The sequence below is a fragment of the Tubulanus polymorphus genome, chromosome 5 (assembly GCF_964204645.1).
Source record: "Tubulanus polymorphus chromosome 5, tnTubPoly1.2, whole genome shotgun sequence".
NCBI lineage: Eukaryota > Metazoa > Nemertea > Palaeonemertea > Tubulaniformes > Tubulanidae > Tubulanus > Tubulanus polymorphus.
The window spans coordinates 1,748,655-1,760,962 of record NC_134029.1 but is presented as its reverse complement, the minus strand read 5'-3'; the positions used below and the strand labels follow the sequence as shown (position 1 = coordinate 1,760,962).

General features: G+C 36.1%; 3 protein-coding genes across 5 annotated transcripts; 1 reads left to right on the top strand and 2 right to left on the bottom strand.

The window, feature by feature from the left end:
• The first annotated feature begins 50 nt into the window (after window positions 1-50).
• Window positions 51-1,714, top strand: LOC141905955 (steroid receptor RNA activator 1-like). Of its 2 annotated transcripts, XM_074795081.1 has the most exons (7): window positions 51-99; window positions 374-526; window positions 617-723; window positions 800-982; window positions 1,080-1,188; window positions 1,263-1,333; window positions 1,406-1,714. In XM_074795081.1, the coding sequence occupies exons 1-7, from the start codon at window positions 81-83 to the stop codon at window positions 1,505-1,507; spliced, it is 744 nt and encodes a 247-aa protein (XP_074651182.1). In that variant the 5' UTR covers window positions 51-80; the 3' UTR covers window positions 1,508-1,714. The 2 variants fall into 2 exon arrangements, with proteins under 2 accessions (XP_074651182.1, XP_074651184.1); XM_074795083.1 differs by lacking the exon at window positions 1,263-1,333.
• A 243-nt stretch (window positions 1,715-1,957) lies between these two features.
• On the bottom strand, window positions 1,958-11,483 carry LOC141906497 (uncharacterized). 2 transcript variants are annotated; one of them, XM_074795817.1, is made up of 17 exons: window positions 11,429-11,483; window positions 11,086-11,148; window positions 10,558-10,818; window positions 10,361-10,478; window positions 9,348-9,673; window positions 9,092-9,261; window positions 8,832-9,002; window positions 8,506-8,676; window positions 4,909-8,421; window positions 4,524-4,716; window positions 4,261-4,438; window positions 4,081-4,181; window positions 3,731-3,861; window positions 3,306-3,566; window positions 2,927-3,118; window positions 2,679-2,810; window positions 1,958-2,380 (listed from the first exon to the last, which is right to left on the bottom strand). In XM_074795817.1, exons 3-17 carry the CDS (start codon window positions 10,778-10,780, stop codon window positions 2,327-2,329), a joined length of 5,934 nt encoding a protein of 1,977 aa, XP_074651918.1. In that variant the 5' UTR covers window positions 10,781-10,818; window positions 11,086-11,148; window positions 11,429-11,483; the 3' UTR covers window positions 1,958-2,326. The 2 variants fall into 2 exon arrangements, with proteins under 2 accessions (XP_074651918.1, XP_074651919.1); XM_074795818.1 differs by having other exon boundaries at window positions 3,731-3,858.
• Window positions 11,349-12,197, bottom strand: LOC141905305 (uncharacterized). Its single transcript, XM_074794141.1, has 4 exons — window positions 12,127-12,197; window positions 11,940-12,028; window positions 11,785-11,861; window positions 11,349-11,701 (listed from the first exon to the last, which is right to left on the bottom strand). Exons 1-4 carry the CDS (start codon window positions 12,160-12,162, stop codon window positions 11,349-11,351), a joined length of 555 nt encoding a protein of 184 aa, XP_074650242.1. The 5' UTR covers window positions 12,163-12,197.
• Between the last annotated feature and the right edge of the window lie 111 nt (window positions 12,198-12,308).

The following is a 12,308-nucleotide window of genomic DNA, read 5'->3' as shown; positions in this document are numbered from 1 at the left end:
CGCTGACAGATCTAATACAAAGCTAAATCAGTTTACGGCGGGTGGGAACAGCTGATTCGTCATCATGTGACGTGGACAAAATGGCGACCACCAGACCTGGTAAATTGTCAAAACAAGCCCTAAATTTCAGCTTTTTCCTCGTTTTACGTCATATTCAGACCTTTAAATCATAGAACTAATACCTACATTCGATATGAAACGTTTGGTTCAATAAATGGTCCGAGTAAAGTGATCATATTTGTCAAAATCGCGAAGTTATCCAACTTTTTCCACTCATTTCTTCTTGAAAGTCAAATCAAATGTATTTTATTGCGACGGATGTTTACAGAAATAATTAATCAGTATAATTTATACATGATTGCTCTTTATGTAGGAAACCATGATCGTGGATGGAATGATCCTCCTGTATTCTTGCATAATAATTCAAACAGCGCTAACAGTAACAACAGAGTTTCTACACCACCGCGAAGAACTTTATTAAATAGAAGAGTAGCCTACCCAATACATGCATCAAAATCTGATCCAGGTACATGTATATAAAACTGCTTTTTTAACAAATTGTAGCTGAATGATGTTTTTTTTACTGAGACCTAATAATTGTATATTATCCTTTCAGTACTGAACCCCTGTCCTCCAGGCCTTCCATCATCAGGATCCACCTCCTCATTCCTGATACCGACTGCAAGTAACTCAACTTCACCTTCTCCAGTTCTGTTTATGATGGTAAGAATTGATTCAATGTATTCTACACTATAACAGAGCACATTCCTACATCATACATGACTGCTGATTGTTTCAGGGTGCTGGTACAACTAGTGCTGATCCAATAACTCAGAATCATGAAGTTAAACCTCCTGGTCTCTCATTAGATCAGTTAAATGAACAGGTGGCCAGCGATTTTAATATTGAGGATGATAAAGAATTTTTAGCGCGAGTTTCGTCCAAGATTTTATCATTTCTCGAAGATTGTTCACATTTACAGGTAATAAGAGTTGTTGAGATCACTGCGATATTGAATTTCTATTTGTTGTATTTCTGAGATCGTTTGAAAGACTTACCGGTAACGAATTAATTTATAGACGAGAGTCAGAGATGATATCAAAAAGAAGTTAGAAATTTTCACAGATTTTTGGATTTCCGGAAAAATTTGTCAAGTCGTTAAACTGAAAATGGCTCTTCTTTCACAAGGTAATTACTAAAGCGTTTGAAGCCTATTTCGAAACTAAAATATTCAAATATAAAGTCTCTTATTGATATTTCAGCTTTGGAAGAACATAATTGTGAAAATGCTAACGCTTTACATTTAGAACTAATGTATGACTATGTATCGGAGGTATGTATTATTTCTCTTCAGGTTCAGTTGACATAAATAAACTGTGATGATGAAACGCTGTTGATATTTCAGGTTGGTCCGTGGATGGTCGGTGTTAAACGATTAATAGTTGAAGGACGTAAACTTCAACCATCAGAATCTCAACAGAATTCATCGCAATTAGAGAACAGTTGATAACGGTGTACACTCTAGTAGTTTTTATCGTTTTATTAAGAATATCTTTCTGTCCCTAAACATCCAACTAACGTTTGGTTAACTGTAGTAAATACTTGAACCGAAGATAGATCCAAATTATTGTTATTTTGGGCTTCCACTTCATACTGATTGGTCAATGATAACTTCCAATTCTTCTGTATCAAATAAATTATATTTATGTTCTAGTCTTGTCTAAATAAATCATCAATTTTATCGTAATCAATATATGAAAATTCTTTATTGATCGAATCCTCTAATATTGCGCTTGACTGCTATGATTCTTTCCACTAGTTTCCACACTCCTCAACCCCGTAGCAAAATAGAGTTACAGTAAGAATACATGTTAGTGTAAATCTTTGATCTTTATTTAAAATGATGGTTACATTTGTTTCTAGATCTCAATAATTTTTACAGCTATAAATACCCATATAAAACCATTAACAAAATATTATAAGATTTCTGCATTTTCTACTTAACTACACTTCATAATTAAACTAAAGCCTTATTCATATTCAACGTCATGATCTACATGTTTTACTGTGAAATATGTATCATAAATGCAATTCTTAATGCCATTCTTAAATATTTACAAACATTTTACAAAAATATATACAATAGTTAAAACCATTAAAAATCATGGAAGCTTCTTGAAATCGAGCTTGGAATGATTTTGAGTTAATTATACCACAATAGAAAATGAATAACAGTTCAGTATTGAGAGTTGTATGTGGAGATTAAAAGAGTTGTGCGATGATTGATGTATGAGACAGATACTGTAAGAGGCACATTGGTGTTTGTCTAATGATTACCGAACGGTAAACCATTCCTTGTATGTAACGCTTTCCTCACCACCTACAAATAAATATTAAATTCATTATTAGAGAATTAGACAAGGTCAACCACTATTGAGTAAGAGGCCATAATGGATACACCCTTTATCCATGAATGCTATTTCAAGCATTATTCATCTACATAGGAAGAATGACGGATCAACTTAAACTGGGGCTAGTGCCTCAAAGGTTGGTTAAAGATAACTGGCATATAAATACCATTGTAACGATCAACTTTTCATTGTCACTATGTCAACTATCCACTGGTTAACTTTCACTAACATTTGAGCAACCGGCCTCAGGTCACTTATATATTGTACCTTTGAATCTGTTCCAGGAACGCGTTTCTTCCCCAGACCTAATCCTAAACCTCGACTGGTTTTCTTCGTAGATACATCATCCATTACTATCTCAAAAGCACAACTCTTTCTCGGCGGTTTCATCTCTGAATTCTATAACGATATAAACACATTTTACTCATCAATTCTCTGAATCCACCACAGATAAAATCATTCCACATCTGGTTTCTCAATTGTCAGCTGAAATTAGTTTTAATACGGGTACTTACAATTTGAATCGGAGGTTGCATATTTTCACGATCCCACTGAGCGTCTAAACCACCTTTATACTTAGAATTACCGCTAGCGTTCACCGTCGTTCGTGGAGTCGTTTTCATAAACTTTCCTTTATGCATCGGAGTTCGTCGCGTCGACTTCGGAACTTTGAATTCACCTTTCTTCGGCGGCGAAATTTCACCGACCTATAACAACAATCAGAAATTAGGCCAAGGTCACTAGGTGTAACGTAAAGAAAGAACCAAAGTATTGAATGCACCAAGTAATGATTTTATTCAATACTTTGTTTTTTAACTCTCTCCTCTTTATTCAACTATAAAACACCTCTATGATAATTTTGTATAGAATTTGAACGAGAAATAACAAAATTACCTTTTTCTTAGCACGAGAATCATCGAAGGATTTGGATGGATTCCATTGATGTGAAATACAACTGTTTGAAGACGGAATTCTCAACGATTGACTATTACTGACGCAAGGTTGACCGGTTTTAATTAAATGATCGGAAATCGCGGTCGGACTCGATCGTCTGCTACTACGAGACGTTCCGCTGTATTTACTGCTGCTCTTTAATACTGAATCTGATGTTGATTTCTTCATTAACTCTTGACTCATCTCATCAGGGTCGATTACCTGAAAATCACACAAATAAGTTCCATACCGGGAGATAAAATATTTTCTTGATAATAAGAAATCTGAAAGAATTTCATTTTTCAATGAATATCTAACTGATAAACATAACTTCAATATGGAATGTAAACAGCGGAATATATTGGATGGAAACCTGAGAGTCGTACCTGGGTTTCAACTGGATAAGATGATTTCATATGAGGTGGACACAGTGTATTTCTCCTCTGTAATTCATTAAGACGCCCCCATTCTAAATCATGGAATGGTGGTTCATCATCGCACGAGAATAACAAACCTACTGGAGACAAAAATATCAAACAGGTGAGATGGTGCAGCAGGAAATGACATCGAAATATAGCCAGGTTTAGATCTACCAGGTCCAGAATACTCTCCTAGCGCATTCGTTTTGAATAACTTGATAGAAGCAACTGCTAGAGTTTGAAAACTGGAATCGATATTCTAAAACCAGATTATGTTGAATCGAAACCTGCCATAGATTGATTTATTAAAGACTTACGAGGCATAGACTGGGACGGATTGAAGGCCGAAGATGCAATAGAACTCTGTGACGCGTACGTATTAATCGAAGACATCGAACATTTAAAATCAGGCTGCGTGCTGAAACATGAGAGGAGAAACAACAAATTAAAATAAATCTTCATAAAGCAAAAGACATTTAAATGATTAAAACGCTTACTTGTCGTGTAAACTGGCATTACTGAAGAGATCATCGGCGGTAAGTGCAGGACCAGCTTCATCATCGCTCTCAGTATCAGGCAGTTTACTGACCATACTTCCGATTTCATCATCTAAACTATCACGACTATCATCAAGACTAGAATCGCAAACTTTAGACGACGACTTGCTGACTTTCACTGGAATATAACCACAGAAGTTTTACAATATTTACTAAAATTGTTCAGGCTCAACGAACAAACAGATGAGTAGTCGTTCTCTTACCTAGATCTTCCAAATTCTTTACTCGTTCTTTCAGATCTTTGTTATCGTTCTCTTCCTTTTCGTATTGTTTCATGAATTTGTCTTTGAGTAAACTTTGCGTTTCGAAATCGGTTTGAAGCTGGCTGAATTCTTTCTGAACATTCTCATAACGTTGCGAGAGAGCCGAATAATCTTCACCATTCATGACTGATGCCTGAAATAAACAGGGGAATAGTTCAGTAATGAAGGAAGAAAACAGAATTTAGCCAAACAGTAAACTCCCCCTTACTCGATACCAGTATTCTACTAAAATTTATCAACTTATAGAAATATTTCCAGAAGTCAAAACACTACTGACCCTGAGTAAGAAGAGTTCACTGTATTGCGAATATGATTATTTATTTACCTGTAACTGAGATTCAAGTTGTGAGATTCTATTATTATACATGCTTCGTTCTTCCGTAATCATCTCCTGAATTCGTTGTTCCCTCGTTTGTAAAACCTCCTCTAGTTTCTGCTTCGACGCCTGCGCCGATATCAGATCGTTTTCCAGCGATTTCGATTTGTTGATGTACGCTTTAATCATGTTATGAAGACTTTCAATCGTTGTTTGTGACTCATCTTCGAACGATCGCGACGTGTTACAAACATCGCTCAGTTCTAGTTTCAGCGATAGTATCTCGTTCTCGTGAGATTGTCGAATGCGTTGCTCGTGTACGATATCCTCGCGTAGATTCGATATTGCCGCTTCTAGTTCGATGACGTTGTCACGCTGTAAACTTTCACTCCTCTGAACGAGTCCCACCTTCTGCTCCAACGACTCGACGAGCCTTTTATAACGATCGCAGCTTTCCGACAGCTCTTTACGCGTTTTGACTTCATCTTTTAAATGTTTCTTTTCGTCGTCAAGTTTCAGCTCTAATCGTTTGATTTGGCTGCGAAGTTCGGCTTTGATTTCCTGATCGTAACGAATTGTTTCTTCGTCCTCATTTAAAGCACTTTTGAATTCATTAATTCTCTTTTCGTTCAATGTTTCAAGTTCTGTTTTCTCCAATTCTAAAAGCTCGATACGTTTTTCTAATTCGGATACTTTATAAGCATGTGAGCCATCGCGATTCCTCAATTCTTCATCTTTTACTTGGATATTTTCGGCTAAAATGTTCAACTGTTGTATTTTCTCATTCTGGCTATCCTCTTGTTCGATTACTTTAGCAGTCATAACTTCTATTTCGCTACGAGCTGCTTCCAGTTCACTCTCCAAGTTCTCAAATACTTCTAGCTTTTTAGTCAACTCCTCATTTTCTGAGCGAGCTGCTGCCAATTCTTCATTTTTCACTGTCAATGTCTCCTGAACTATAATCAATTTATCAAATCCTTCACCCAATTCAACATCCCTTTCTTCACAAGATGCTTTCAAACTGACCACTTCTCCTCTGAAACTCTCAATCATGTTTCCTCTCTCAATAAGTTCAGCATTCTTCTCATTCAATTCCTGCTCCTTTTCTTCACAAACCTCCTTTAAACTAACCACTTCTTTTAAGCAACTTTCAATCTTGGTTTCTTTGTCGTTAAGTTCCGCATTCTTTTCACTCAATTCATTATCTTTTTCCTCAAGAACTGCCTTCAAGCCTTTCACCTCATTTGTGTAACTTTCTATTGCGTTTTCTTTCTCAGCAAGTTCAATATCCCTGCCATTCAATTTGCGCAACAGTTCAGCATTCTTTTCACTCAATTCCTGGTCCTTTTCTTCACAAACTGCCTTCAAACTAACCACCTCTTCTGTGAAATGTAAAATATTGTTGTCTTTCTCAATAAGCTCAACATCCTTTTCACCAACCAACGCCTTTAATTTGATCACTTCTTGTTGCTTGATATCCAGATCTTGCTCTGCACACTTTAACTCTTTAGTCATTCCTGACAACTTTTCATCTGTATCAGCATTCCGAGTCTGTAATTCTAGTATTTGCTCCTCAGCGGTTACAGATTTCTGTTTATACAGCTCCAGTTCCTCAATAAGATGAGATTCATTCTGTTTTGATTCACTGAGCTCTCGTTCACTCGATTCAAGACTTGTTTCATAATCAGTGACTTTTGCTTGGAAGATCTTCACAGTTTCTTCAAAACGTAATTTCTCCTCAGATGCCTGTTCAATTTTTAATGTCAATTCTTCTTTTTCATCCGCAAATTCTTTCAGTAATTTTTCTTTTTCCCCGGTAAGACTCTCGAAGTCTTCACTCTTTTGTTCCAGAGCCAGGTATAACTCTTCGATTTTCGCGTTTAAGTTCAATTCGTGATTTTTTTCTTCGACTAATTTCTCGTTGAGTTGCATGACTTCCATCGTTAGTGCTTTACGAGTGCTCTCTAATTCCTCAGCGAGTTTCAACTCGTGAAGTAACCCGTCGTCTTCCGCATCGAACAAATCAGCTCTCAGATTATTCTCTCTTGTCTCCGCCGTTTCAATCTGTCGAGCTAAACTCTCTTCTAACTGACTAATTTTTTCATCGCTCAGTTTCAATTCAACAGTTTTTGCGTCGGACAATTCTTGCATATCTTTCATTGCTTGGTCATATTTTTCGACTTCACATCTCAGTTTATCTAATTCAGCAGTAGATTCGGTCAGTTTAGTTTGAAGTTCTCCTATGACTGAATTATGATTGAGTTCACTGCTTTCCGCTGATTCTGTCAAACGATCGATCTCCGATTGTAGAACTTTCTGTTTCATTTCAAATTCACTAATCATCACATTCTTATTGTCAGTTTCCTCATTCAATGATTTCTGCATGTTATCTAACTCTTGTTTAAGATTCTGCTCGGTATTTGATCCTTTCTCTCTAACATCCATCAGTTCAGCTTTTAGAGTTTCCTCATTTGATGTTAACACACCAATACTTCGTTGTAGCTCAACTCCTTTCTCCTCACTCTGTTTCAACACCTCGCATGTCTCCTCTATTCGAGCCTGTAACGCTTGTTTCTCCTCTTCTGCTGATGAGATGTTCAACTTAGCAACGACCAACTCTTCATTAACAGCCGAGATATTCGAGTTTAATTCATCTACCCGAATTCTGTGTTTCTCAGTTTCACGTTCAAAATCAGATTTCATCGAATCGATTTGTGACAATAGTTCACGCTCCGAGGACTGCAGTTTTACAATTGTTTCACTCAGTTTTTCAAGTTCATTTTTCGATAGAATTTTTACCGATTCCATTTCGGAATTCAACTCGTCCACTGTAATAGAATACGTTTCTCGTTCAGTCATCAATTCACTCTTCACTGATTGTAATTCCAATTCAAAATCTGCCTTATTTTCATTCCACATCGTGTTATTCTCTTCTAACTGATTCTCGCGTTCTAAGATTAACTCTTTCATATCTGAAATCTCATTCTTGAGACCATCTTCTCGCGCAGATGTTTCCTCCAACTGACTTTTAATCAATAATAATTCATTTTCGCCGGAATGTTTCACGGTTTCCAGCTCAGAAATCAAATCTTTCTGTTTAGTTTCTAACGCTACGATAACCGCGTTCAAATTATCATTTTCTACGCTCAATAAATCATTCGCATTCTGAAACTCTTCACTCAATCTGAGATTCTCAGCGTTTAATCGTTCTGTCTCTGATAACAGTCGATTGTGCATCTCTTTTGATTGAGTCGTCTGTTCGTCCCATTGTTTCAAAGTTTCATCCATTCTCTTCTCGAATTCGACCTGATCTTGCATCAATCGAGTCTCCATATTTCTTGTAGCCTCCTGATAACTCTGTATCTCCTGTTTATGACTCTCCTCACTCTCGTTCATCTCTCTGTTCAATGAAGTTATTCTCAAACCAAGTCTTTCTTCAACTTCAAGTTTTTCGTTGAACTGATGCATCAAATCGGCATTCTCCATTTTCTGTTTCACTAATTCACCGTTCAAGTTTTCAACCTTAAAATTACAAAGATTTTTTTTACATTTTCAAAAGCAGTAACACTTAAAATTTTCTTTCTGAACTACCGAATTAAAACATACCTTAATAGCGAGTTGAAGGGTGGTATCTTTCTCAGTATCGAGTGCTGTAGATAAACTCTCAGATTTTTTCTCGAGTATTGAGTTAGTATGCTGTAGATCGCCCAGCTGTTGTTGCATGGCCGTATTCGCTTCCTTCAATTCTAATCTACTTCTATCGATATCTTTCTGAACCTAAGAAAATCAGAAGTGATTAGCTTCATGATTGTTTAGTAAAACCTAATGTTCAGGACTTGGTTAAACAGTTTTTATTTGACTCACTGATTTCTACTCGGAGTTAACTCAAAACTGTTGAACTGGATTCTAATATCAATCTTTGTAATTCATACCTGAATTAAATGAATCTCTCTTTCTTTCAATATTGAATTCATTTCTTCACTCTTCTCACATCGTTCTACGGCAGTTTTCAACTCTTGTTTCGTGGAGTCTAAATTCATCACTATTTGATTATACTGTCCGTCTAAACTTAACAGTTTACCTTGACATTCAACGAATTCAGTCTGAAAAACGCAATTTTTTTTATTAAACTGTGAATTCACTTCGCGCAAAGACTGATACTTTATCCGATTGATACTTTGCGACAACTGACCTCAATTTGTTTTTTAGCTGCACTGGTTTGAGAAAGCTTCTCCTGTAACAGATCATGTGATTTCGGATCGCACCACGTTGATTTAACATCCTGTAATTCTCGCTCTAATTCCATGACTTTCATCTGTACTATCATTCCCATTGATTCACCAGCAGGTTCACCAGATACATCTACAAATACGACCAATACGACGAATATGAATGACTTATTTTTGAACGCAACCCTCAGTTTTTTTCAGTCTTGAAGTAATAAATACCTGGTATTGCTTGTTTTTGAAGCGATTGTTTCTCTTCGCGGTGTAATTCTCTCATTTGACTGATCGTATTCTGTGCCTGCGTTAGCGCCGTATTCAACTGATCGATCATAGCGTTTTTACCTGCCAACTCTGAATGAACGTTTGCTATTTCACCATCTAAAATACTACACTGACGTTCAGCTTTATCGAGCGTATGTTTCAGATTCTCCAGTCGTTTCAGTTGAGATTTTACCGATTCTAATTCCGACATTAACGATTTATTTTCTTCTTCTTTTTGAGTCAATTCACGTTTGGTATCGTGAAAACTGGATAATTTTGATTTTGTTCTGAAATTAAATGTTGTTTCTTTACAAAACCTGTTACAAGGAGCTTTCAAGGGGAACTGTTAATTTAGTTTATAAGCAAACCTTTATCCTATACACTACTGAACTGAAGTTCCTAATTCCTCCTAATCTGGTAAACATTTTAAGGCAAGAGTTTTCGGAATTTTGCTCAAAATTAAGGAGTTTCAAACACCTTTAAGAGAATTTTTCGGCATAGAATGAGTTTTTAGCCCCCGCCCACCCTGAAAATGGTTGTTTTAAATGGTATATGACTCCCTGATTAATTCCTGATAAAAGATAACAGTATGAAAGCATATTCCATTATAAGTGTCACTAAGTGATGCAGAAATTGTCACCAAACTTATGATAATTGAGGCTGTAATTAGCGATTAATGGAATTACTAGACTGTGGACTGTTGATGATTAACAGGAGACTGTTAAAATCACTACTAAATGAACCCTTTTATTCAGATCAATAGACGCTCATTGAACCATACTCCATTAATTTTCATATTTGGCTCAATCCTCAATATGAACAGATTGCTGTTTGACATTTCAACAATAATCAACAACACCATCTGTCAATCATCAATAACCATTGACACTTTGTAATCACAATGACATGTGCAGCAAATTAACAAACTTTGTCAGCGACACAAGTCTTGATTAATTCTTAAATACAAAACAAACCTGGAGAATTCTAATTCCAATTTCTCATGGTTTTCTCTCAATGCGTTCATCATATCCAACTCATCTTGTAACTGTCGATTCTTCAAAACTTGCCCCTCAAGGATCTTAATACGAGCGTCTAAAACATCGAAACAAAATCACTAAATATTTCATTGAAAACTTAAAAACCATTTTTTCTTTGACAATGAATTGTTTACCTTTTTCATCGAGTTTCATTTTCAGCTCATTAATCGACCACTCAAAATCTGATTTTAAATTCCTCTCCTCGGCGAGTTGTTTCTCCAGATGTTTATTCTGTTTTACCTGTTCCCTCATTCGTAACTTATACGTCATTTGCGGCGATTGAACAATGGCTTTGATCGGAGTCAGAGGACTGGAGAATGAACTATTACTACCAGCAGTCGGAGCTGGAGAGCTCATTAGACGGAATACCGGTTTATGTTTGGACGGAGTAGACCCTGAAAATTGAAAATAAAACTTCACATTTATTCTTCATATCATTTTGTCGCGCTTGAAATAAATTAAAGGATTCAACAATGTGCTGCTCTAAAAATATGTTATGAAACATAAATTCTGATCTGAAATGGATGAACAATGTTATTGAATTGAAGGTGCGCTTTGCAAATAACATCATGCTGTAGACTAAGAACAGAAATTTTACCAATCGACCACGAATCATGCATTTATTAGTTCTTAACTTCTCATCAACTGAAATGAATTCAAACCTTCGTGCTTCGCAAATAAATCTACAACAGGCGAAGTTGAATAAATTCTCTCTTCACCAGGGGCTGAAATTCGGTTAAACTCATATCTTCAATGCCCGTATATAGCAGCGAGACAGAAACAGGGAAAAACTAAGCCAAGCAAAATAAGAAATTAATTCTAATTTCTACAAGGATTTCCAAACTCCAAACCGAGAACCTAATAGCACCATGCGACTGATCCACTACTACCCAACCAGCAAGCCTAACTACACTGTGCTTATAAATCACAGAAAACTCTTACTTTTCTTCTTTTTAGGAGTGGCCACAGTTGACAATGTAACACAACTATCGACATCTGACTTACTTAATCTCGTTTTAAGTATCGTGCCGAAATATTTAGGTATAACCGGAGCATTGTTGTCCTGATCTTTCATCAATAACGGTTCCATCATTTCTTTAATCTCGTAGTGATATTCGACCGGTATTGACATTGCTGCAGTCATAAATGATTCGCTGTTGTGATACTGAATCGCCGCTCCCAGTAATAACATGACACATTTCCCGATTTCAAATTCACATCCTTTTTCCATTATTTCCTCGAAATTCACCTTGCTCACAATCGTCGTCATGTAATAAGCTACAAAAACATTTGTATTCACTTCTGATGAAAATGGAATATTTTATATTTTTTGAGGAAATTCAGTTGAGGGGTTTTAATACCTTCTAAAAATTCCTCTACGCGACAAAACCTGTCCATTGCCGTCGAACAATCAGGCAGTGGTTTCCCATCTTTATTTCTGGAAATATAACAAACTTATTTTTTAGAAATTCGCAATGAATTCTTTTACAAATGACGACTCACTTATTTGACTTACGCTAGTTTTAAAATGTTCAGAAGCAATTTTCCATCCTTAAGCTCTTCTAACTTTCTGATGTTTTCATCCCCAGCCTTCAGAGAATTTATCTGAAACACAATAAAAACATTTCCACAAATTAATTTCAAAACAAGCCTTCCTTATTATTCTTTCTCAATTCTCTCCAGTTTCTCAAATGGCAACTTACCCAAGCAATCAAGGCAGTCACTTTTCCAGTATCCATAATTCAATATTTCAAATTTCCATTCACTAATTAAAACAACTATAGAAAGAACAGCAAATGTTACTAAATACAATAGACGAAACAAGTGAGCTGGTGGTGAGGAGAGGAAGACGAAGAAAAAGTCAAAAAAAAGTTGAAATTTCACT